The following is a 21,780-nucleotide window of genomic DNA, read 5'->3' on the forward strand; positions in this document are numbered from 1 at the left end:
AAACAGGACATAGGTGATCTTTAAAATTTTTAAAGCATAAAAGTGATTTCGGTCTTTTTCGAAATTCAAAATGACGGTGCAAGAATCGCGTTGTTTATATATCATTGTTTATATTGTCAGAAATATATAATATAAACAATATTTATAATAAAATAAAATTTTCAATATTTATATTGTATTATATTATAACATAATGATATAATTATTTTATAGCATAGATGTTATTTTACGTTCGATTCTTCTAACGGATTTGAAAAGCGATGACGTCGACCAATCAGCGCAGAGATCAGTGTGTTCGAGATTGTCGAGCGGGTCGAGCGATAGGACGCCGAGAGAGAAAAAAAAGAAAGCTTATCGCCAATTGTTGCCTGGCGGGAACGTACAGGCGCATGCAGGATAGGACGTAGTGCAAGAATTTCACACGTGAATCTGGATGTTTAACGAAGGAAATCATCTCGATACGCTTGATACAGCTTGATAAAACGTTTTTCTATTTTGTTCATTAACGACGTTCAATGTGATTAGAGAAATTAACATTAGCAACCTCGAAATTCCGATCGGAATATGACGAAAATTTATATTCAGTTGCAATGATAAAATTTAAACGCTAATTGCGTTTGTCACTTCTTGTTTAAATACATCAAGGATTAACATTACAACAGCTCGAAAGATGGAAAGTACTGTGAATGGTCGAAAGAAGAAAGCCACGGAGAAGCCCGATAATGAGCAGGCTAAACGTGTCAAACATACTGAGAATAACAATATCCCTGTGGAGGTATTTTCGATAAAATATACTTTATTAAAACTACATTGATTATATCGATAAAAACTATCCAATCACGAGCAAACAAAAAAAATAAAATATATTAAAATCTTGAAAAAGCACTAATTAATTTAAGTAGATTTTTGCACATACAATTTTTGAAAATTATATCAACTATTTATTAAACATATTCTCATTGTATAATCATTTCATTATTTGTATGTTGTAGCATACAGCTGGAAAGGTGAAGAGCATTCGTGTTCGTAACTTCATGTGTCATGAAGCCTTGGAGATAGTACTAAATGAGAATGTTAACTTTATTGTGGGACGTAATGGCAGTGGCAAAAGTGCCATATTAACAGCATTGACTGTTGGACTTGGCGCAAGAGCAAATGTTACAAGTAGAGGAACCTCTGTCAAAGGTATATTTTAAGTTGTTTTTTTATTTCACATAGAATATTGAAAAAAGAATTTAGAACTTAAAAGCTAAATAGTACTCATTAGAGCACTAGAAAATAGTTACTGAATATGTCGAAAAATCAATCTCATTGAAACTAGAATATTTGGTTTTTAGTAAAACAAGTGATTTGTTCGTTTTTATTTATGCAATGCGAAATCAATTATTTTACATGCTTATTTTGTACATTTTTGTTAATGTCTTCAATATTCTTTTAATATTCTTTTGATTTTTTTTTTATGTATAAAAATGAATACTATCAATTCTGTAAATATTAAGTATTTCTTTAATATTTTTTATTAATAGAGCAATATAATGAGTTGTGCTCACTGTGATATTACAGAATTTATAAAGAAAGGCAAGAACTCAGCTATTATTGAAATTACATTAATTAATAAAGGAGATACTGCATTTAAACATGATATTTATGGCGATACAATAACAGTTCAACGTACTATTGGAAATACCTCATCATATAAGATTAAAAACTGGAGAGGTACTTGGAATATAAATTTTGCTTTTAATAATTCAAACACATAATTGTGGTTTTTTTTTATATATACTCATCAAAAACAAATATATTTTGCAGGCGATATCATTTCTACAAAACGGGATGAATTAGACAATATTATAGAAACAATGAACATACAAATCGATAATCCAATTTCTGTTTTAAATCAGGATGTTTCAAGAACATTCTTAGTTTCTTCTAAGGCTGATGAAAAGTATAATTTATTTATGAAAGCTACTCTTTTAGACACTATCAAAAATAATTACGAAGAAGCTTTAGAAATTTGCGAAGGCGAATATGACAAATTAAAGGTACACTCTGAAGCCTTGTTGCAAGTAAAAACAGAGATACAGAAATTGAAGGAAAATATACATAGAGTAGAAGAAATAGACGAATCACGAACGGAACTAAATAATCTTGAAATGGAGCTTCAGTGGGCTACAGCTATTGTGGAGGAATCTAAACTTAATAAAATACAGGAAACTTTAAAAATGTATGAAAATAATCTGAAAGAACTTCAGAATGTGGAATTATCTATATCAACAAAAGATGAAGAAATTGATGCAAAAATCAAAGAAGTAAAACAAGAAATTCAAAAAGCAGAACAAGAAGTAATAGACAGTAGTGAAGCATACAATAGTGCAAAGGAAAAATATACTGCCGCGAGTGAAGCGCACTCTAATAAACAACGCGAATGGTATTCTGTAACAGCTAATAAAAAACGATTAGAAAATGATATTAATCTGTTGAAAAAGGAAGTTCAAAAGTTAGAAAGCTGTAACAGTGAAGAACATAATAAGAGAAGAGAAATGACAGAGCGTCTATCAAAATTTCAAGAGAAATTGGATGAATTGGAAGCTTCATTACGTACAAAGCAAACCGAATTAATGCATTTAGAAGCTGATAAAGTGCGACTTTTACAAGAAGTACAGTCTTCTAAAATTGAAGTAGAAAATTTCGATAGACACATAAATAAGATCAAGAAAGACTTAAGTGCATTTGAACAACAATCTGATAATGCATTAAGTGTGTTTGGGCCAAACATACCACGTTTGTTAAGAAGAATTGACGAAGAATATAAGAAGAAACGATTCAAAGAGAAACCACGTGGTCCTATTGGTGCTTATATAAAAGTGAAGGATGCATCTTGGACACCAGCAATAGAAAGTTATCTAAATTCTCGTATGCTTAGCTCGTTTTGTGTGGATAACACTCAAGATGCTAAATTATTGAATAGTATCATGAAGGAAATTTTCTATAATCAGAATATTCCTCAAATTATATGTAGCAAGTTTTTTAACCAGGTACATGATGTTAGACGACACTGTACGCAGTCATCACAATATTCTAATCTTTTTGAAGCAATGGTTATAGAAGATCCTATTGTGGCTAACTGTTTGATCGATCAGTGCCAGATTGAGTGCGTACTTCTTATACCGACAAACAGCGAAGCCTGTGAGATAATGTCGGATGCTACAAAAGTGCCAAAGAATTGCAAAAGAGCTTTTACCAAAGGAAGTGACTTATTCTATCCTGATCCAAATTATAGGACTTATGGTGGAAAATGTGGTACACGTGCTAAGTTTCTGCAAGTTTCTACTATGGAAGCGATGCAGTAAGTATAAAGATTTATTTATCTACAATAGTTTATTTATAACATGTGATAGAAAATTTAATATAATTGTTATTTAGCATTTATATTAATTCCTTTTTACATTAAGAACACTGAGAGAAGAACTTCAGGTAATAGAAAATAAAAAGCGAGAAGCTGTTGCAGCATATAATGCTGTAAATGAAAAAGTAAAGCGCACTATTTCCGAGTTAAATAATGTAAGTGTAACGGTTCGCAAGCTAAGAACCACGCAAGGTGAATGTATTGATTTGATCAATGAATTGAAAGATAAAATCGACTCAAATGAAGCTACATCTGCTGATGTTTTTGTGAGTAGTCAGAAATCACTTCTCTTAATTATACATACATATATATATTTTTTTTTTGTTCTAAAACATTGCAAAACATATATATTACATAATTTGTTTTATTATTTACAGCGAAACGAAGCTGCTGAATTGGAGAAAAAATTAGTATTAGAAAGTAATACAGAAAAGCTGTTAGCTGAAAACGTGCAAGAACTTCAGAAAAATGTAAAATCTCTTCATGCAGAAGTCAAGCATTTTAGAGACTTAAGAGACAATTTACACACAGTGATTGATCCTCTCAATGTATGTCTTTTTTCTTCTCATTATCTATTAATTTATAATTAAAATAATTATTATTTATTAATAACTAACATTCTATATGTACATATTTGTGCAGGATAAAATAAAGGAGTTTAAGCAGAAAAAGGAAAGACATCGACTTGAGTGTCTGCGCGCTACTCGAAAATTACCAGAAATTCGTCAAGCTGTACAATGTGCAACGGGAGAATTTGAAATACAAGAAAGAGCTACAAAGAAAGCAATTTCTAATGCCACTGCAAAATGTGCCAGAATAAATACGACAAGGTTAGTATTATAAAGTGACAATATAACATTGTTATTTATTAGTTCAAAAATTTTAATTTTTTATTTATAGAATTTTGTACATATATTGATGTATATTGTTATTGATTTCTCTTATAGATCAGTAAATGAAATCAAAGCTATATTGTCTGATTTACGGGACAAAATTCGCGAAGTAGAACATCAATTTGGCACTGTGGATGATTTGCGCCAACAATTGAAAGAAAATGAACAGAAATATGGAGCAAACATCGAATTTGCATCTCAATTAAAACAAAGTTGGGAAGTGAGTACATAATCTGTATAATTTTTATTGATTATCCAATCATTATTTTATTGAAGATCACAAAATATTTTATAATAATATATTCATATATTGTAGAAACATATGAATCGAGTGAAACATCGACAGAATATATTTATGAAGTTGAGAGATTTGTACAGTACTCTTATACAAAAATCTTTCACTGACATGCTTTCTCTAAGACAATATAAGGTAGCTAGAAAAATATTTCTTAATTATATTATATTGATTCCTACTTTTCAAACATATTTTTGCTCTTTTACTTTATTAGGGCACTATAGTCATTGATCATGAAAATAAAATACTTGATTTGAAAGTGAGTGCACGGGACGATAAAAAAGCCAATAACGATACTAGATCGCTCTCGGGAGGCGAACGATCTTACTCGACTGTCGCGTTTATTTTGGCTTTATGGGAATGCATTCAATTACCATTCTATTTTCTTGATGAATTCGATGTATTCATGGTAAACGACTTTCCATATACATGAGATATTTCTAATATTCTTTCACATGAAATAGTTATCTTTCATATGTTTATTTGTACAGGACAAAGTAAATCGGCGGGTGATAATGGACATTCTTTTAGATCACACTAGATCACATCCAGAGAGTCAATTTGTTTTTCTCACACCTCTAGATACGTCGCACATTATTTCCGACGATTACATAACAATTCATCAGTAAGTAGATAATTTTACAATTTGCTATTGAGAAAAATAATTAGATATTTTCTATTTTCAAATGTATTAATGAAATATTTTTTTTCTCTCTTTTAAATATTGTAAAATTTCTATAAAATACTGCGAGATAAAGTTAATAATTCTCTAAAAACATATTACAACAAAATACAATACTCTTTTTAGGCTACAACCACCAGAAAGGAGAGGTCTGAGTCAATAAATACTTTAATATTACTTTTTTCTTGTTCAATATTTCTTGTCGATTGTATGAGATAAGAAAAGGTATTTATTTTTTGCTCAAGAAAAATATGAAATTTGTTACCTAGCAATAAGTAAAAATAACATATTTTCATAATATGTTTTCATATTGTTGAAGAATAACTTAAATATTTATATATATCCAAGATAGTTTTCTCTTAATTTCATAAACACATTTTTATGAAAGTAAGAAAAAATTATACAAATTTTATTTTTATACATGTATAAGAAATTATATGTAGGGAATTATTCGATATGGTATTCACGATAGAATTTTCTTTATTCGAGCTACGATACACATAAAAGAATAAGAACTTTGCAACGAAAATGTTAAAAGTGCCTTTAATTGTACTAATTATGTAATTTATTATATAGCTCTTTCTTTTTTAATAATAAAACTATCAAATAACTCAAATATATTATAATTATACCATATAGGTACATAAAACATATATAGTTATATTATATAACTATACTATAAACTACATTCATTAAAATATTCATTAAAATCTAGTGATATCCATTGGGGGAAATTCTTTATCTATCTAATATTCATTAAATAGGATGAAATAATTTAATTTCATATTTGGATAAATATATTTTAACGTTCATTCGATACATATTAAATCTAATTTTTATTCTAAGTTATAGCAAAAATTCTTGCAGTCAGCATTCTTCTCGCGAATACTTGAATAGATTCGCGAGAATTTTCTTCGAATTTGATTCATTGCCAACAAGCACGAGATCCAGAGTGAAGTGGGCGATGGAGGGACGTGCATACATACATACATCGCGCAAACCGTGCCGGACTGGTAAGTGGATCAAGGTTCGCACGGCATTGCGCGGATCTGGTCCGGTCGGGGGTTCCCGGCTTATAACGCAACACGCCTTTACGCATTACGCGCGTATTACATGCGATGCGCATGCTGTGCGTGTGTATTGGCCGGCTGGACGGGGCGTGGTAACGGCGTTACGTAATCCGCGCGTGAGCACGCTGGCCACCGTCCCGGAGAAAGTGCTCGACGAACGCTCGTGAATCGGTAATGTCTCGGAAAGGCAGGATAACAAACAACAGCGGGGGCAGGTAATGTCTGACTGACCTAATTTCAGTAATTGGATCCACTGAAATTTTCACGTTTCCTCGGTAACTTTCGTGCGATTTTTTGTGCCTTTTTTTTTACTTAAAAAATAACGTTATCCAACGATAATGATTACCGTGTTTCTCAACATTTGAAGACTTGTATGTATATACCTTAAATTATGTAATTTTATGTTATGATGATATGAAAATAATATAACTATGAATTATTCGTCAAACAATACAATTTTTATTGAGCTTAATGAATAGTTTATTTTGACAAAGAGGAAACATAATAATTGTAACATTCCGCATCTTCAACAATTTTGCTCAATTGAGATCTTGACTCGCGTCGATCAGTAATTATGACGAGAGATTAGGAAAGAGCTCTAAATATGAATAAGCTATTCCGTATAAAAATTATAATTATTCTAAAATTTAAGACGCAATTATTTTAAGTCATTCAAATATCCTATACTACACTCTCACAAAAAAAAAATACAAATTCTTTTTTAGAAACGCAATAACTATAATCTTAATCAAATTACTTTTCTCCAGAGTTCAATTTAATTACTGAACAAAGCATATTGAAAATGGGCGAAGGTAATCTATAACTCTCTTACACGACTTATATATACTTGCTGAAAAAAACAAAATTTCTTCGACAAGTATATCCTTCCTAAATGGCGATCAGGTCACAGTTCAATGGAGGTAGGCAGCAGGGGCGCCGTAGGAGAAAGCGGGCGCCGCGGCGAACTTGGCGATGGGCGCACTGTAAGCAAAAGCTGGTGCGGCGGCGATCTTAGCTACGGGGGCGGCATAGGCGAAGGGAGCAGCGTGCGCGATTTTGGCGACGGGAGCCGCGGCGTAGGCGTAGGGTGCAGCAGCGACCGGAGCAACAGCCTTGACAGCAACAGCAGCGGGTTCCTTGCGCACGACAGCGTTAAATCCGTTGACCGAGTCAGCGGTGTAGTCGACTATACGCCTGGTGCCATCGGCCTCCAGAAGGGAGTAGCTGCCCTGAACGAGATCGCCGTCACGGGTCTCCTGCTGGCTCTTGTCGTCGCCGGTCAGACTATCGTGCACGTCGTACGCGTAGCTGTATTGGGGATGCGCGTCGTAATCAGCATCGACGGTCTTGGCGACGACAGCAGGAGCTGCGGCGTAGGCCAAGCGTGCGGCAGGAGCCGCGGCGTAAGCCAGGGGTGCAGCAGGAGCCGCGGCGTAGGCCAGGTGTGCAGCAGGAGCCGCGGCGTAGGCCAGGGGGGCGGCGGGTCCGATTATGCCGGCATTAGCGGCGGCGATCAGGATGGAGAAAGCGACGAACTGAGAAAGAAGGAAACATAAGTATAAAAAATTGATAGAAATAAATACATAATGAAATTTAATTATATGAAAATATAGAGTAAACAAATAATATAATACTATAAAATAAAATGTTATGTAATTGTAAGAGAGGTAATATAAGATGTGTATATTGAATTAACAAAAATAATACGATGAATTTTTATGATTGTTTACATTTTGCATTTAAATATCTTGTTTTTATACTAAAATTTTAATTTAAAATGTGTATTACGGCAATTTTGTTCGATTCGTATACATATCCGAAATAATTTGCGAGTGAAAGCGTGGTATTAATGGAAAATGTATATGCATGAAAATTTATCAGTATTACGTTAAACCCTCTATTTTTGTAATAATCTCGTAAATGTTACTAATTACATATATTTTCTTGATCGATTAATGAAATAATATCACAGGAAAGGACGGTATCCGTAAGAAAACGCGACGAATGCACTGTCCTGTAATTATTCTTGAATTATTATAATTCGTAATTATGGAGAATCCAACCGGTAAATTGTCATACTACGAAAAATTCACCAAAATTATGGAGAAGCGATTGGATCTACTTTCTCGACATACGTGTTAGCTTACGTCAAGCGGACTTGAAAAATTGGGCGCAATACCTTGAAGGCCATTGTTGCTCGGTTGATCGGGTACTTCGTTCGATCTTGTGAGTTTGTAATGCGAATGATACTAAAGGATGGATGGTTTTCGGCTTTTATACCTCTCTGTTCAGGAACCGCGAGAGGCCCACCATACTCCACGCTACTCAACGATATACATATACATATATAAAACAGGGCATATTCACTGATGTAACTGGGTGACGGTTCCTTCGCCAGTTACCCGATTCGCAAAATGAGCAACGAAATTGTGCAAGAAATCGAACCACACCCAACAAAAGCGAGCAATATCGAGATCGGATCGGGCCTCTGCTCTTGTAACCCGTCAGATCTGAAGAGTGCATCGGTCATCATCTTCATCGTCGTCGGGGACTAGGCCACGTCCTTGCCGACGATTTAGCTAATCCTCCTTCGCATAGTTTGTTCAGAGTTATGAAGTATTTTTTTTAGTCTTTTTTCCTTTCTTTCTCTCTTTCATCTACCGAATTTTTTATTTCTTTTCTTTTCTTTTTCCCATATGTGACAATCCTACATCTCAGTCCATTTTGTGGATTTACAATTCTGATATATTGCGAGAATTTGTATAATTTACAGTTCGTAAAAGTTCAATATAGAATGAAAATTAACATAATAATTAAGAAACCTTAAAATAATAATCCTGTCCATGATCACTAAGAACTTGTAATATTTATATTTCTTGCTATAATTCTCAAGGCTTTATATAAAAAAAGATTATCTATATGATTATCTATCTTTGCTATAATTAAAAAATTATTTTTTTCCAAGAACAATTGTATATGTTTTACTTAAGATAATATTCTTTATCAAAAATTGTGCAGAAATTATTTTAAATTTAATATGAATTTTAGGTTCTTAATATTTTAGATTTGACTTGTCTTTCTTTTACGTAGTTATATAATTTCTGAGTATGATCAAGTGCTCTTCTCATATTCTTTATATTGAGTTTATGCTTGCACATCTCTTTGCTTATAATAAATAGCATGACTTTCTTTTTTCTTCTCTTTATGGAGATTCTTTTGGCTATGTCATCAAGTTATTCATCTATAAATTCATAGACTTTCGTAGAGCTCATCTGTCATTCTATTCTCTTTTATTAGATACGTTTTAGCTCTTTGATTGGCGATTTTAATGCCTGCACGTTTGTTAATTTTGTACTATTTGATCTAGGCATTCTAATCTATAATATATTGAAAAGCCCTTTATCGCGGAACTATTTTTCATAGCTGTCATGATTGCTTAAAAATGACGTTAGCGGATATTATAATATTCTTGCGAGATAACTTTTTTTTAATTGATGATTAGAGTCCATAACGAATGATTTCGACAACTGAGGTGTTCGAGATGACACATTCAAAATCTTATAAGCATATTTTTTTAACTGAATTATTTATCACAAATATTAATAAATCTCTATAGCACTGAACATTATTAGCATTACATATGTATAATAGAAAGTTATACATATTTTTTACATCACACACACACACACACACACACACACACACACATATATATATATATATATATATATATAAAATAAGTTTTTAAATTAATTTATTTAATTTATCTGATGCTATAAATTTCATATAAATTATTTAATATACCTAATATTGATCTAAAATTATATTTAAACTAGAATTTTTTTCATCTTATATTATATTTAATATAATTATATCTTATTATTGTTAATCAATTACTATATCTAGCCCAACTTTTTATCTTTTTAATTTCAGATCTTCTTAATTACCAGACATTATCATCCTAACGCGAAATGCAATTTATTTAATGTGACACATTGCATAGCACTGTGCAATAAAGAATTATTACTACTTGCGATGAGCGACGACAGTATATTGATCGACATTTGAACAGAACTTAATGAGTATGTAGGCTGTCTGCGTGAATATTCCAAACCCAGATAATTATATGAACTGTTTCGAAACTTATCCCATGTAATTTTGATGCCTGACGGATGTATCTCGTGGATCTCGAAATATATCACCTGTCGCGCGAACGTAACGAGTAAGCAAACTTTGCTCAAAATTGATAAAAATTAAAAAAGAAATTTAATTATAAACATGAAAAAAAGTTCGCAGAAGTTTATATATATATATATATATATATATATATATATAAACTTCTGCGAATTTTTTCATGTTATATACATTATATATATATATATATATATATATATATATATATATAATTATTATTATTATTTTCATATTTATAAACTTATAATTATTTTTAATTTAAAACATTACATACTTATAAATAGATAAGAAGTCAGAAATAGTAGAAATATATAGAAGTTTACAAGCTATAATTTTTTATTGATGTAAAATATTTATACACGATTAGCAATATACATATAAAATATAGAAACATATTTACATATCAAATAAAACGAAAAGAGAGAGATTCAATTACATATTTTAATTTACTTTATGTGATGTCATGTATTATATTAAAACTGTGTATTTGTAGCGATACTTTTATTTTGTTTTTTAATATTAGAGCAAATAAAAAATACATAAAGCTTTTAAATCTTTATATTAAGAGAAGCGAAGGTCGTTAATTTTAATACATAAATAAAATGTATAAATATATATCCCATCATAGTAATATACGCGAGACATACGAATCGATTTCAAAAGAGAGTTACAACAAGACTTGTCTCGATAATTGACATAGACTGTGGAGATTCGGATTAAAGTGTTTTCCTCGGCCAAGAAGGTGAACAGTTTCAATGTCCAGGATGTAATTTACTGCCAATTAATGCCATACGTACGAACTTCCTGCCACGACCTTCAATCCTTCTCATAATTGACTGAATCAAAGTCAACGGGTCTCTTTTTTTTGTGCGTTGAACGTGAGAAGAAAGGTGGCGAAGAGATCTCCATTTGTGTGTTTGTACTTCATAAACTGTTCCCCTATATGGAAAACGTCGAATGAGCGCGTTGTTTCGTGACATTAAAAAAGTACAAGAGAGCGATATCATTATAATATATACTCGAATTATTAAATGCGTGTTTTTTTACGAATGCACGACGATAAATTATATGAATTTATGACGATAAAGAAAGATCCAATTATATCGGTATTAATTAAATTCTTTAATATAAACATCTTTCTCTGCGAATAATAAACTAAAGTATGATGAATAAATAATTAAAATTGATAAATAAATAATTAAAGAAATTATTTACACAATTGAAATCTAATTCTATATATATATATATATATCTGTTTCCATATTTTATATGTATATTGCCAATGGTGTATAAATATTTTATATAAATAAAAAATTATAGCTTGTAGACTTGTATGAATTACAAGTATGCAATGTTTTAAATTAAAAATAATTGTAAGTATATAAATATAAAAACAGTAATAAATAAATATATATATATATATATATATATATATGTATATATTAACTTCTGCGAATGTTTTTATGTTTAATAATTAAATTCTTTTTTTAATTATATATATATATATATATATATATATATATATATATAAATAATTAAATATATATATAAATAAAAAATTAAAAAAGAATTTAATTATTAAACATAAAAAAATTCGCAGAAGTTAATATATATATTTATTACTGTTTTCATATTTATATACTTACAATTATATATATATATATATATATATATATATATATATATATATATATAATTGACATAAATTAAAATCTGTCTAGAAATATGTATTGTATACGTTTTTCTCAAGTAGAATGGATAAAAGCCATTCGTCTTCCGGATGTCACGTGCGAAACATATCTAAAGTTTCCAAAATCATTTCCTCGATAATTACATAATTGCGTTACACGTGTGTAACGCTCGAACAATAGGCGTTTCGTTAGCTTTTAGATTGCCGACGTATCGGCAATTTGTCGCGTTAAATTGAAACAATCTGATCGATTGATCGGCATAATGTTTTCACGCAGATCTCATGGACAAGAACGTGATCCAGAGGATAGAGCGGATGAGAAAAATCGAACGCGACGGTGATGAGCGAAATCTCGAGCCTCGATCGACACGAGGTTGCTCGATTATACCCGCGGGCTCGCAATCGATCGGGGCGGACCCCGATATTCGAGCGACCTACCTATTTCTTCTTTATGAAAGTGCTCCACTTCTCTCTCTTTCTTTCTCTCTCTCTCCTTCCTTGTTCGGCCGTCGCACGGGACCCGATGATGTTAGATGATATGACGTAACAACGCGTATCCCGTCTGTCGCGACACATTCGGCAAAGACACGTATGGAATGCCTGGAAAGTTTCGCGATGATGACGACAACGAAGAGGAGGTGGTATTACTTGCGTTTCTTTGACTATGTGGGTGCTCTACTTGATAGACACCACTTATCAGGTGAGAGGTATCTGTTAATTATTCTGAACATTCCATTAATTTCGAAAAAAGCCACATTATGTGTCATGCATTTTTATAAATAATCCTCTCTTTGCATACAAGGGTTCAGAACTCTTCAAGAACCCTTTTTAATCTTAATTTTAAATGACAGAATCCTTATATCTATTTAGCTAATCATTTTTCATAGAAAATTTCATAAGACGATGATTTTCTTATTAAAACTATTATAATATAAATATTTATTATTAAAACCTATTTATATGTATATAGAATATTTTTAAGAATTTATAATTAGAATTATGAATAATCATAAATTTATAATTTTAAAAACAAAATTTAAAAATATTAATGTGTAAAAATATCAATTTCTTAAGTAAAATAAATTTATATTATACTATGTTTCAGAATTATTTTAAGAATCATTAAAATCGCATTCTTAAAATAAATATGTAACAGTCCATCACATATTTAGACATGTTTGTATAAAGATCAACTCCTGTCATGATTGCCTGGAATTCTTGCACTTTATTATATCTTTAGCCGAATTCAATAGTGCAAACTCTCTTAGGTAATCATATAATAAAAGTCTATACTATAATTTTCTAATTTATTCTTGATTAACGCCTCATAAGAAATCATCGAACCTTCAAGGATTATATATGAGAAGTGACATTTGGCATGGTCAGTAATATACAGCCAAACATATATTGCACAATAACACAAGACACCAATAGATGGAAAAAAATGAAGAAATTATGACATGCTCTAAGAGATAATGAATTATTATCAATATTCACGCACTGACAACTAGCCCTTGTTATTGTAATTTTCGAAGATCCTTTTGTATTCACTTTTTAAAAAATAAAAGAGATAAATCAATCAAAAACGCAAAAATTGCAAAGTCACAGTACTCACTCTTTTTATTTTACTATTTGAGAATAAGTTTTTATATTACATTCTAATAATATAAAAATAATATTTAAATTTTTATGTAAGGAATAGAAAGAGAGGAATCTAATTTTTTTCTTAAACATTCCATTCATTAACATTGTTTATTATTATATTGTTTATTATACGTAAAATTGAAATTTATATTTTAATATATTTTATGTTAATATATGACCCTCATCATTTTTTACTCAAATAATACCTTATTTTTTAAAATAAAAAAGCTGATATCACATACACATATTGTACAGTTTTATTACTATATTAAAGTCAAATTATTTCCAGATATTGTTTCCGCTGAAAAAATTGCGCATTACGCTAGATTGCTCCAAGTTTGCGATATATATGGATCGGGAGCGAGGGTGTGCCGTCGCAAGTGCCGGCCAAGTTCAAGTGCGATCGACCGTCGACGAACTTTCAAAGTCTGGCACGGGAACCATACGGTGGGGGACCATACGATGGTGGTTGAGGCCATCGGGTATATAAAGCGGCTGTGATCAACACTGCACATCATCAGTCTCGCTTTGGTCGATCCAAACCAACCAAATCCACGAACAATGGCATTCAAGGTAGGTAGAGGATTGCGAACGCGAAGAATCTTCCGAGTTTATTAGCTCTATATATTTGAAGTCTATTGGACTCGGATCATACACTCGCGTCAAGTGTTAGAAAGAAGTTCACCATTGAAATTGTCTTTCGAAAAGTAAAACTCGTGAGTGAAAAACTCGATTGAAATTAAGTCTAGCGCAAATATCTATTTTTCGAAATCTAAATCGGAATCGATTATTGATATGATTAATAAAACCCCATCGATTACGTTTCTTTCGCAGAAGCTGCACTTGTGTTTCAAGAATACACCGCAAGTTGTCATTGAAATAAATAAAAAATTCACGGATAATAATATTTGCGATAAATAATTTTGAGGCAACTCAATTAAAAAGAACTCGAATTACGTAAAACTAAAGCTAACTCTGTAATCTTTTGCAGTTTGTCGCTTTCGCCGCCCTTGTGGCCGTTGCTAATGCCGGTCTCATCGCTCCTGCTGCTCCCGTCGCTTATGCCGCAGCCCCCGCAGTTGCCAAAGCTGTGGATGCTGATTTCGACCCTCATCCCCAGTACAGCTACGCGTACGACGTGCACGATAGTCTGACCGGCGACGCCAAGAGCCAGCAAGAGACCCGCGACGGCGACATCGTCCAGGGCAGCTACTCCCTTCTGGAGGCCGATGGCACCAAGCGCACCGTCGACTACACCGCTGACCCAGTCAACGGTTTCAACGCCGTAGTCCGCAAGGAACCCGCCGCGGTCGCCGTCAAGGCTGTCGCCCCAGTTGCCGCTGCTCCCATCGCGCACGCTGCACCGATCGCTTACGCCGCTCCTGTTGCCAAAATCGCGACCCCCATTGCACACGCCGCTCCCTTGGCCTACGCTGCCCCCGTAGCCAAATATGCAGCCCCCCTGGCGCATGCCGCTCCCCTCGCCTACGCCGCCCCCATAGCCAAATATGCCGCCCCTATCTCCTACGCCGCCCCCGTAGCTAAGTACGCTGCCCCCGCTTACGCTCACGTCGCGCACGCTGCCCCCGTCGCCTACGCCGCATCCGCCGCACCCTTCGCCTATGCCGCACCCGCCGCACCCTTCGCCTACGCGCCAGCGGCTCCCATCGCCAAATTCGCCGCAGCACCCGCTGCTTTCTCTTATGCCGCCCCCGCCTCCTACATCCACTGATCGCGTTGATCGCGCCAGCTCACGTTGTCGACTTAGGCCGAACTTATTTATTTTTATACCATGTATGTCTTTTTCTGTGTGACTGATTAAAAGAAATTATATATATGTATTTGAGCCTGTAATCACTTACGCAAGATCTCATCAACCCGCTGTCCTGATACTATAATATCTCAATATGTGTATGTAATACACATATAGCATGTGTATATAGTATAATATATATATAATATTTGACATTTATATAGAATACAACGCACACTCACGGATATATATATCTGATTATGCAATACATTGCGAATTAACATGCGGACAGAAACATAATCTATCGATTCACTTTTAATATGAACAGGAGGCAATATTAAATTGTACTTTATATATACAATATATATATTATTATCAGCAATTAAAATAAAAACAAAGAAATTAAAACAAAGACAGAAAACAATAATAAAACAAAAATATTATATTATTTGTTAAAAAAATTGATTTCCATTATATATAAAAGTGACAAACGTCACTTTAGATGTTGATATGATTTGTGTAAGATTTAATCGAAATATTATAGTAAATGTGTAGAGATAAATGATGTTTAATTAAAAATAGGATAAATGAATTTTTTTGAAGGTATATGTATTATAAATTGATACAAATATATTAAACACTTTGATCTGATACTCGTTTATTTACATTTCTCAAAGACTTAAATAATTTTAGTTTATTAATGAAATTTTTATCAAATTTGCCTGATTTATTAAATCTCTCTTTAATCATCTCATAATGCTAATTTTTGAAGGATTATATAATTTATCTCAATATATTATAAATTACACACACATACATATGTAGTAATTAAATATAATATTCTAGAAAAATTATAAAAAAATTAAAAATTTAATATTTTTACGTGAAACGTTCTGTGACTCATTTGTCAAGAAAATTAAATGATCATATCAAAGAAATTTAACGTAAACATTCTTATTCAAGCACATTTTTTTCTTTAACATAAATATATTCTAAATTTCTAGGAAAATAAAAATAAGCACACACAAAAGGAATGATTATAGCAATCGAAACTAGATATCGAGCGATTACCACACATGATGTGCTAATCATGTGCGTCATATATGCGACATTCTAATTCGCGATTGCAACTATTGTTCTGTGTCGCCATACTAATATAAATTCACGACACGCGATGTCGAAACTCCTTACTATTTGTGCCGAATCTATTTCATTATTTCTACGTGTATGTCGCACATTCGCACAATTTGCAATTATTACCAGAAAATCGAGATTATATACCTTGTTTCTTGGAGCAATTTACGTCTTGTAGATGGAGTTTTTAATCGAAAAAGTAAAAAAAAATCAGTCAAACATATAACGAGATACATACTCACAGAGAAGATCCTATTGTAATTATACATATATTTGTACTCTAATCTTCAATTATAAAACGTTATTCAATCTTAATGCAAGATTACATTTTTGTAAATTATTTTCCAAGTATTTTTAAGCATTTTATTTGCCAGATTTTCTCGTACGATTTTTATGACATTTAGTGTTGTATAACATGCAGTGTAAATTTCATGATTCCGGACGGTTCCCGCACGTATGCCCTTCATGTATGGGGTAAACTTTCGTGTGTAATATCACGACGTTTCGCGTAATGTTATTTCTGGCGTTCGCCAGAATTGACCCACTTTCTCTGCTTTTTGCTCGTCCTTTCCCGAACACCTCCCCGCAACCGCGCAAGGATCACGACGAAGCTTCACTTGTGTTCACTGGTCTCGATTGACCGATTGCACCATTGTATCGCTTAACAATCGTAGATACGACAATGAGAGAACATCGATTTTACGGACGCAATGTCGCGTTTTTGACGGATAACTTGCGCACAGTGCATAGCATGAATCGGATTAATTCGGCTCATTCTGATACAATTGGAGCAAATAGTCTGCCGAATAATTCTTTCACATTACACTCGCTCTGTTTATTCGCATAATTAGTATTATATTGATTAATATTCAACTTTATTTTGGATACTTTATCATAAATGTCTGGAAACTAGATTTATTCGTTCTTATTAAAATTAAAAATTAAAATTATAATTCCTTTTTTTTCATATACTTATATATTATTTATGGTATATATGTGTAATTACATTTTACTAAAAAACCTTTTGTTATTAAAATATTTATTATTTTAGTAATACAAATATAATGCAATATATATAAGATTTTTATGTACATATAATATTTATAGTTATATATTTCAAAAGATATTTATTTTGTTTTATTAATTTTGTATGTTTAATTCTTTCTTCTCTTTTATTATTGATATATATTGATTGTATTCTTTTTTGTCTTAATTAAATCAAGAAAAAATCAATTATTGATTCTTAAAATTACATGCTAAATATAAAATCCTGTTTTAAAATAAAGTCTTAAATATTATACGACTTAGATGATTTAATATCAATTATGCATTGCTAAATCGCGCCGGAACAGCATCTCGCAAGACTCGCGCGCATGGCACGTGAGAAAAAAGAACGTATAGAGGAAGAAGAATTACATGTGCGCGAGCCACCGAATTCGAGTTCACTCGTTTGCACGCAGCCCATTTGCCATGGGAGAAAGGCGTCCAAATTCCAGACCTCGATTTAAATTGCGTTATTACATAATAGGGCGGACCGCTCACACTTTTCGGGAAGCACGTGCACGCGCCACACATACACGCGTTATATTCGACTAACGATTTCACACAAATAATCGATACCGCGAAATAATATCATCCAATAACGGCCTTGATGGCAAGGTCGCTTTACGCTTTCTATTATTACTATACCATTGCTCTGCTATTAGTATTTATTAATAATATTGGAGTCGCTTTGTGTGTTAGGCACTGTAGGTACAGGTTCATTAATTTTTCAAGGCTGAAACTTGAACTCTTGAGAGAATTGAAATCTCATTGCTTCTCTTCTTTTTCTATCTATATTATTGTCTCTGATTTATTACAATAAATATTCAGAGTTGAATGTTAAAGAAATTATATTATGGAGAAGGAGAGCGAGAGATAACAGTTCCGGAGACACAGTTTCGGAGAAAAGATTTATTAATTGCTTTCTTTGCTGTTGAAATCAGAGATACGAAATCAATTAAACTTAACTAAAGGTAAACGTCAATGTCGACTGCGAAACTGGCAATTAGAAATGCAAATTCGAGGGTTCCATCAGCATGTTACGTATTATATCGTGTAAAAACTTTCCTTCATGGCGATATATTACAGTTCCTAATTAATACTTATTGGACCGATTTATGTATTTGTGTGCTCTCACTTTATATCTCATATAATATTCACTCTTCGTTAGCACAATAGTCTCTTGTCTCGTATACGAGGATAAATCCGTTATTAATCGATCCGAACGATTTACGCGTGCGGAAAGAGTATAACGTACGCATTAAAACGCGTGGAAAACAAAGCAATTAAAAAAAAAAATACGTGCGACAATGACAAAACATTGTATGCAAATCAAACAACGTGATACATAACGTAATGTGATTTCTCATGAATAAAATATATATTAGTTTTGTGTGCCACCTTGATATAAAATTAATCACTTAAACCTCATGAAACGTTATTCCATTTTTACAATAATAATTTATCAACGATAATGTATTTTCTTTTTTTATAAATACGTGGCATACTTTCTTTAATTCTCTCTCCTCTCTCATTTTTCATCATTTTTACCCGACAGGGAACATAAACGATGGATGGACTACCTTGACAGGCATTTGGTTCATTTACATTTGTTTCGTTTATATACTTTTAACTTCGCGGGATGCATCGATGAAAAATGATAAAGGCAAAAAAAATTTTTAACGTTAAATGTGTTACTCGCAAAGAGCTCGCACGCAAATCGGCTTTTCGACGATGATTTATGGAAAGTAAGAAGATCGACTGACAGATAATTTTACAATGTATTTGGGGAGCATTCGATATGCATTAAATGCATGCAATATTCACGCGACCCCTTTTTACTTTCATCAGTAGCCTTGATTTACATAAGCGTAAATAAATGATAAAAAAATGCATAACCTTAATCGGCAAGTGTATATCTCGTCGAGGGACGTTCATATACAGGACTCTCATTCATCGAGAATATCTGCTTAAAGTAGACAGTATATTACATCCGCTTCGATTTGACTTTATGACTCATTGCAGATAAATCACTTCAGACGTAAATTTTTAATTAATTGTAATGAGTTGCAATCAAAATCTCATATTTTAAGACAGAGACATTGCAAGAAAATAATTTTTCTACATTTAATCATTAAAAATATGCTCTTTTTAAATTTAATTAGAAATAAGATCATTGATTTCTTTTAATAAAATAATTTATTAATATACAGTAAATTGGTAATTGTTAATATATAGAAAATTTTCTTAAAAATTAAAAGACTAATGAATTGAAACAAATACTAAGTGAATGTGATATGCTCTGCTTATTTAATTTATCAAATTGAATGTACTCCAGTCACGATGTAGTTGCAGTTAGCACAAATACTACGTGCATGCTTTATAAAGTGATAGTCACTAATAACAACGTAATTTTACGATTTTATAATCATACACATACATGATTACGTCTTACAATAAATTTGTAATCTAAAGTTTGATAATCTAGAGTTGAAAGAAAAAGACAAGACAAATTTCCTACAAGAGTTTTTCTATTTTTTTCCACAAAGATTTAAGATTTTTCACTTGAATTATTATTAGAAAAATACAAATAAAAATAAAATAATAATAATATAAATATTATATTAATAAAAATAAAAATAAAATAATAAAATAATATATAATAATATATAATATATAAAAATAAAATAATATATAATTCAACAAAATATAATATAATTCAACAAAATCTAAGAAAAACATTTTATCCGTCAGTTTTCCGCTAAAATGCTCCACCGGAAAGCGATCATATACAATCAAATCGATAAAAAAAACTGTGTGTCCAATTCGCAACGATTTTGCTCACTGGAATTCCGGACCGGTCTCTTTCTCTCTCTCTCTCTCTCTCTCTCTCTTTTTCTCTTTCTCTGTCTGCCAAAAGTGAACCGGTCTTTCGTGTACACGTAATACGGACGCAATTACGAGGTGCCGCATAGTGACATTGGGCGTGATTCTTTGACGGCCGCGGCTGCAGTCGCGTTTTCTGTTCGGTGAAAGTCGATTCGCGCGCACGAAACACTCTCGTCCTCGTCTCCTTTCTTTGTTCCGCCGACGGCGATCTTTTCGTTAACTGCATTCCACTTTAACATGCCCCGAGACAGAGAACAACGTCGCGCTTTTCTCGCAGGTATAATTCGAAATTATGTATGCGTCGCTCTTTTCTACAAGAGAGAGTTTGCCTTCGCACGCGAATAATAGCTTACGTAATCTCTCGCGTTAAACGACATTTGAGTTTCAATTAATTTGCATCGATTAAATTTACTTTTAAATTACTAATCATTTTTTGCCACATATGTGTAAGTGTAATTTTAAAAAAGATCAAAATAAAAAATATAAAGAAGTTCAAAGAATATCCTATTATTTAAAAAGAAAATCTTTTTCATATGGAGTGAATTCTGATGTAATTTTGAATTGATAACTGATTGTCCTCTTCTTTCACAATTAATTATATATTATATATTATATTATATATTATATTAATTATATATTATAAAATTTTCAATTATATAAATTATATATTATAAAATAAAATAAATTATTATAAAATAATTGCAAATTATATATTATAAAATTTTTTGCTATGACAAGCGTGCACGAAATGGATAAAGGATAATGAATTCTAATTTTTCTATTTTTATCCTATTTTTATATATAACAAAGTGCAGATTAATTACTTGTAGACAAAATGTTAAGTAGATAGTATACATAATTAAAGATTGTCTAAAGTATTTTGTTTTTTAATTTATTATATTAAACTTTATTCGAGAAACCTTTGCAGTAGTACATGTCACTCACTGATCAGACGCCCGAACGTACAATGATTGCAACTACTTGCGCGTCTGACTCACATAGACCTCTACTACTTTCTCGATAGAAAAAATGGATTATTCGAAAAATATCCTTTTTTTTATGTTATTTGATAAAGAATTCTATGCATCA

At 32.0% G+C, this 21,780-nt stretch overlaps 3 protein-coding genes and 1 long non-coding RNA gene across 5 annotated transcripts; 3 read left to right on the forward strand and 1 right to left on the reverse strand.

Annotated features, from left to right (window-relative positions):
• The first annotated feature begins 331 nt into the window (after nucleotides 1–331).
• On the forward strand, nucleotides 332–5,545 carry LOC105253765 (structural maintenance of chromosomes protein 6). 2 transcript variants are annotated; one of them, XM_011262032.3, is made up of 12 exons: nucleotides 332–775; nucleotides 993–1,185; nucleotides 1,564–1,716; nucleotides 1,810–3,346; nucleotides 3,453–3,672; nucleotides 3,784–3,954; nucleotides 4,049–4,236; nucleotides 4,354–4,519; nucleotides 4,616–4,729; nucleotides 4,809–5,003; nucleotides 5,086–5,219; nucleotides 5,403–5,545. In XM_011262032.3, exons 1-12 carry the CDS (start codon nucleotides 671–673, stop codon nucleotides 5,437–5,439), a joined length of 3,213 nt encoding a protein of 1,070 aa, XP_011260334.1. In that variant the 5' UTR covers nucleotides 332–670; the 3' UTR covers nucleotides 5,440–5,545. The 2 variants fall into 2 exon arrangements, with proteins under 2 accessions (XP_011260334.1, XP_025269792.1); XM_025414007.1 differs by lacking the exon at nucleotides 1,564–1,716 and having other exon boundaries at nucleotides 333–775.
• A 1,683-nt stretch (nucleotides 5,546–7,228) lies between these two features.
• Nucleotides 7,229–8,687, reverse strand: LOC105253766 (larval cuticle protein A2B-like). The gene is made up of 2 exons (XM_011262033.3): nucleotides 8,526–8,687; nucleotides 7,229–7,881 (listed from the first exon to the last, which is right to left on the reverse strand). The coding sequence occupies exons 1-2, from the start codon at nucleotides 8,535–8,537 to the stop codon at nucleotides 7,258–7,260; spliced, it is 636 nt and encodes a 211-aa protein (XP_011260335.2). The 5' UTR covers nucleotides 8,538–8,687; the 3' UTR covers nucleotides 7,229–7,257.
• Nucleotides 8,024–13,033, forward strand: LOC109610165. Its single transcript, XR_002192663.2, has 3 exons — nucleotides 8,024–8,943; nucleotides 10,280–10,568; nucleotides 12,508–13,033. It is a non-coding gene; the product is annotated as an uncharacterized LOC109610165 (long non-coding RNA).
• Nucleotides 13,034–14,243: 1,210 nt separating this feature from the next.
• Nucleotides 14,244–15,715, forward strand: LOC105253767 (cuticle protein 18.6). The gene is made up of 2 exons (XM_011262034.3): nucleotides 14,244–14,447; nucleotides 14,866–15,715. The coding sequence occupies exons 1-2, from the start codon at nucleotides 14,436–14,438 to the stop codon at nucleotides 15,604–15,606; spliced, it is 753 nt and encodes a 250-aa protein (XP_011260336.2). The 5' UTR covers nucleotides 14,244–14,435; the 3' UTR covers nucleotides 15,607–15,715.
• The last annotated feature ends 6,065 nt before the right edge of the window (nucleotides 15,716–21,780 follow it).

Source organism: Camponotus floridanus, unplaced genomic scaffold (genome assembly GCF_003227725.1).
Source record: "Camponotus floridanus strain SB8 unplaced genomic scaffold, Cflo_v7.5 scaffold74, whole genome shotgun sequence".
Classification (NCBI taxonomy): Eukaryota; Metazoa; Arthropoda; class Insecta; order Hymenoptera; family Formicidae; genus Camponotus; species Camponotus floridanus.

Excerpts from the sequence above, each read along its gene's own strand:
- LOC105253765 (XM_011262032.3), top strand. The coding sequence starts at position 671 with ATGGAAAGTACTGTGAATGGTCGAAAGAAGAAAGCCACGGAGAAGCCC. Across the intron at positions 1,186-1,563 it reads TAGAGGAACCTCTGTCAAAG|AATTTATAAAGAAAGGCAAG; the intron begins GTATATTTTAAG and ends GTGATATTACAG. Across the intron at positions 5,004-5,085 it reads ATGAATTCGATGTATTCATG|GACAAAGTAAATCGGCGGGT; the intron begins GTAAACGACTTT and ends TTATTTGTACAG.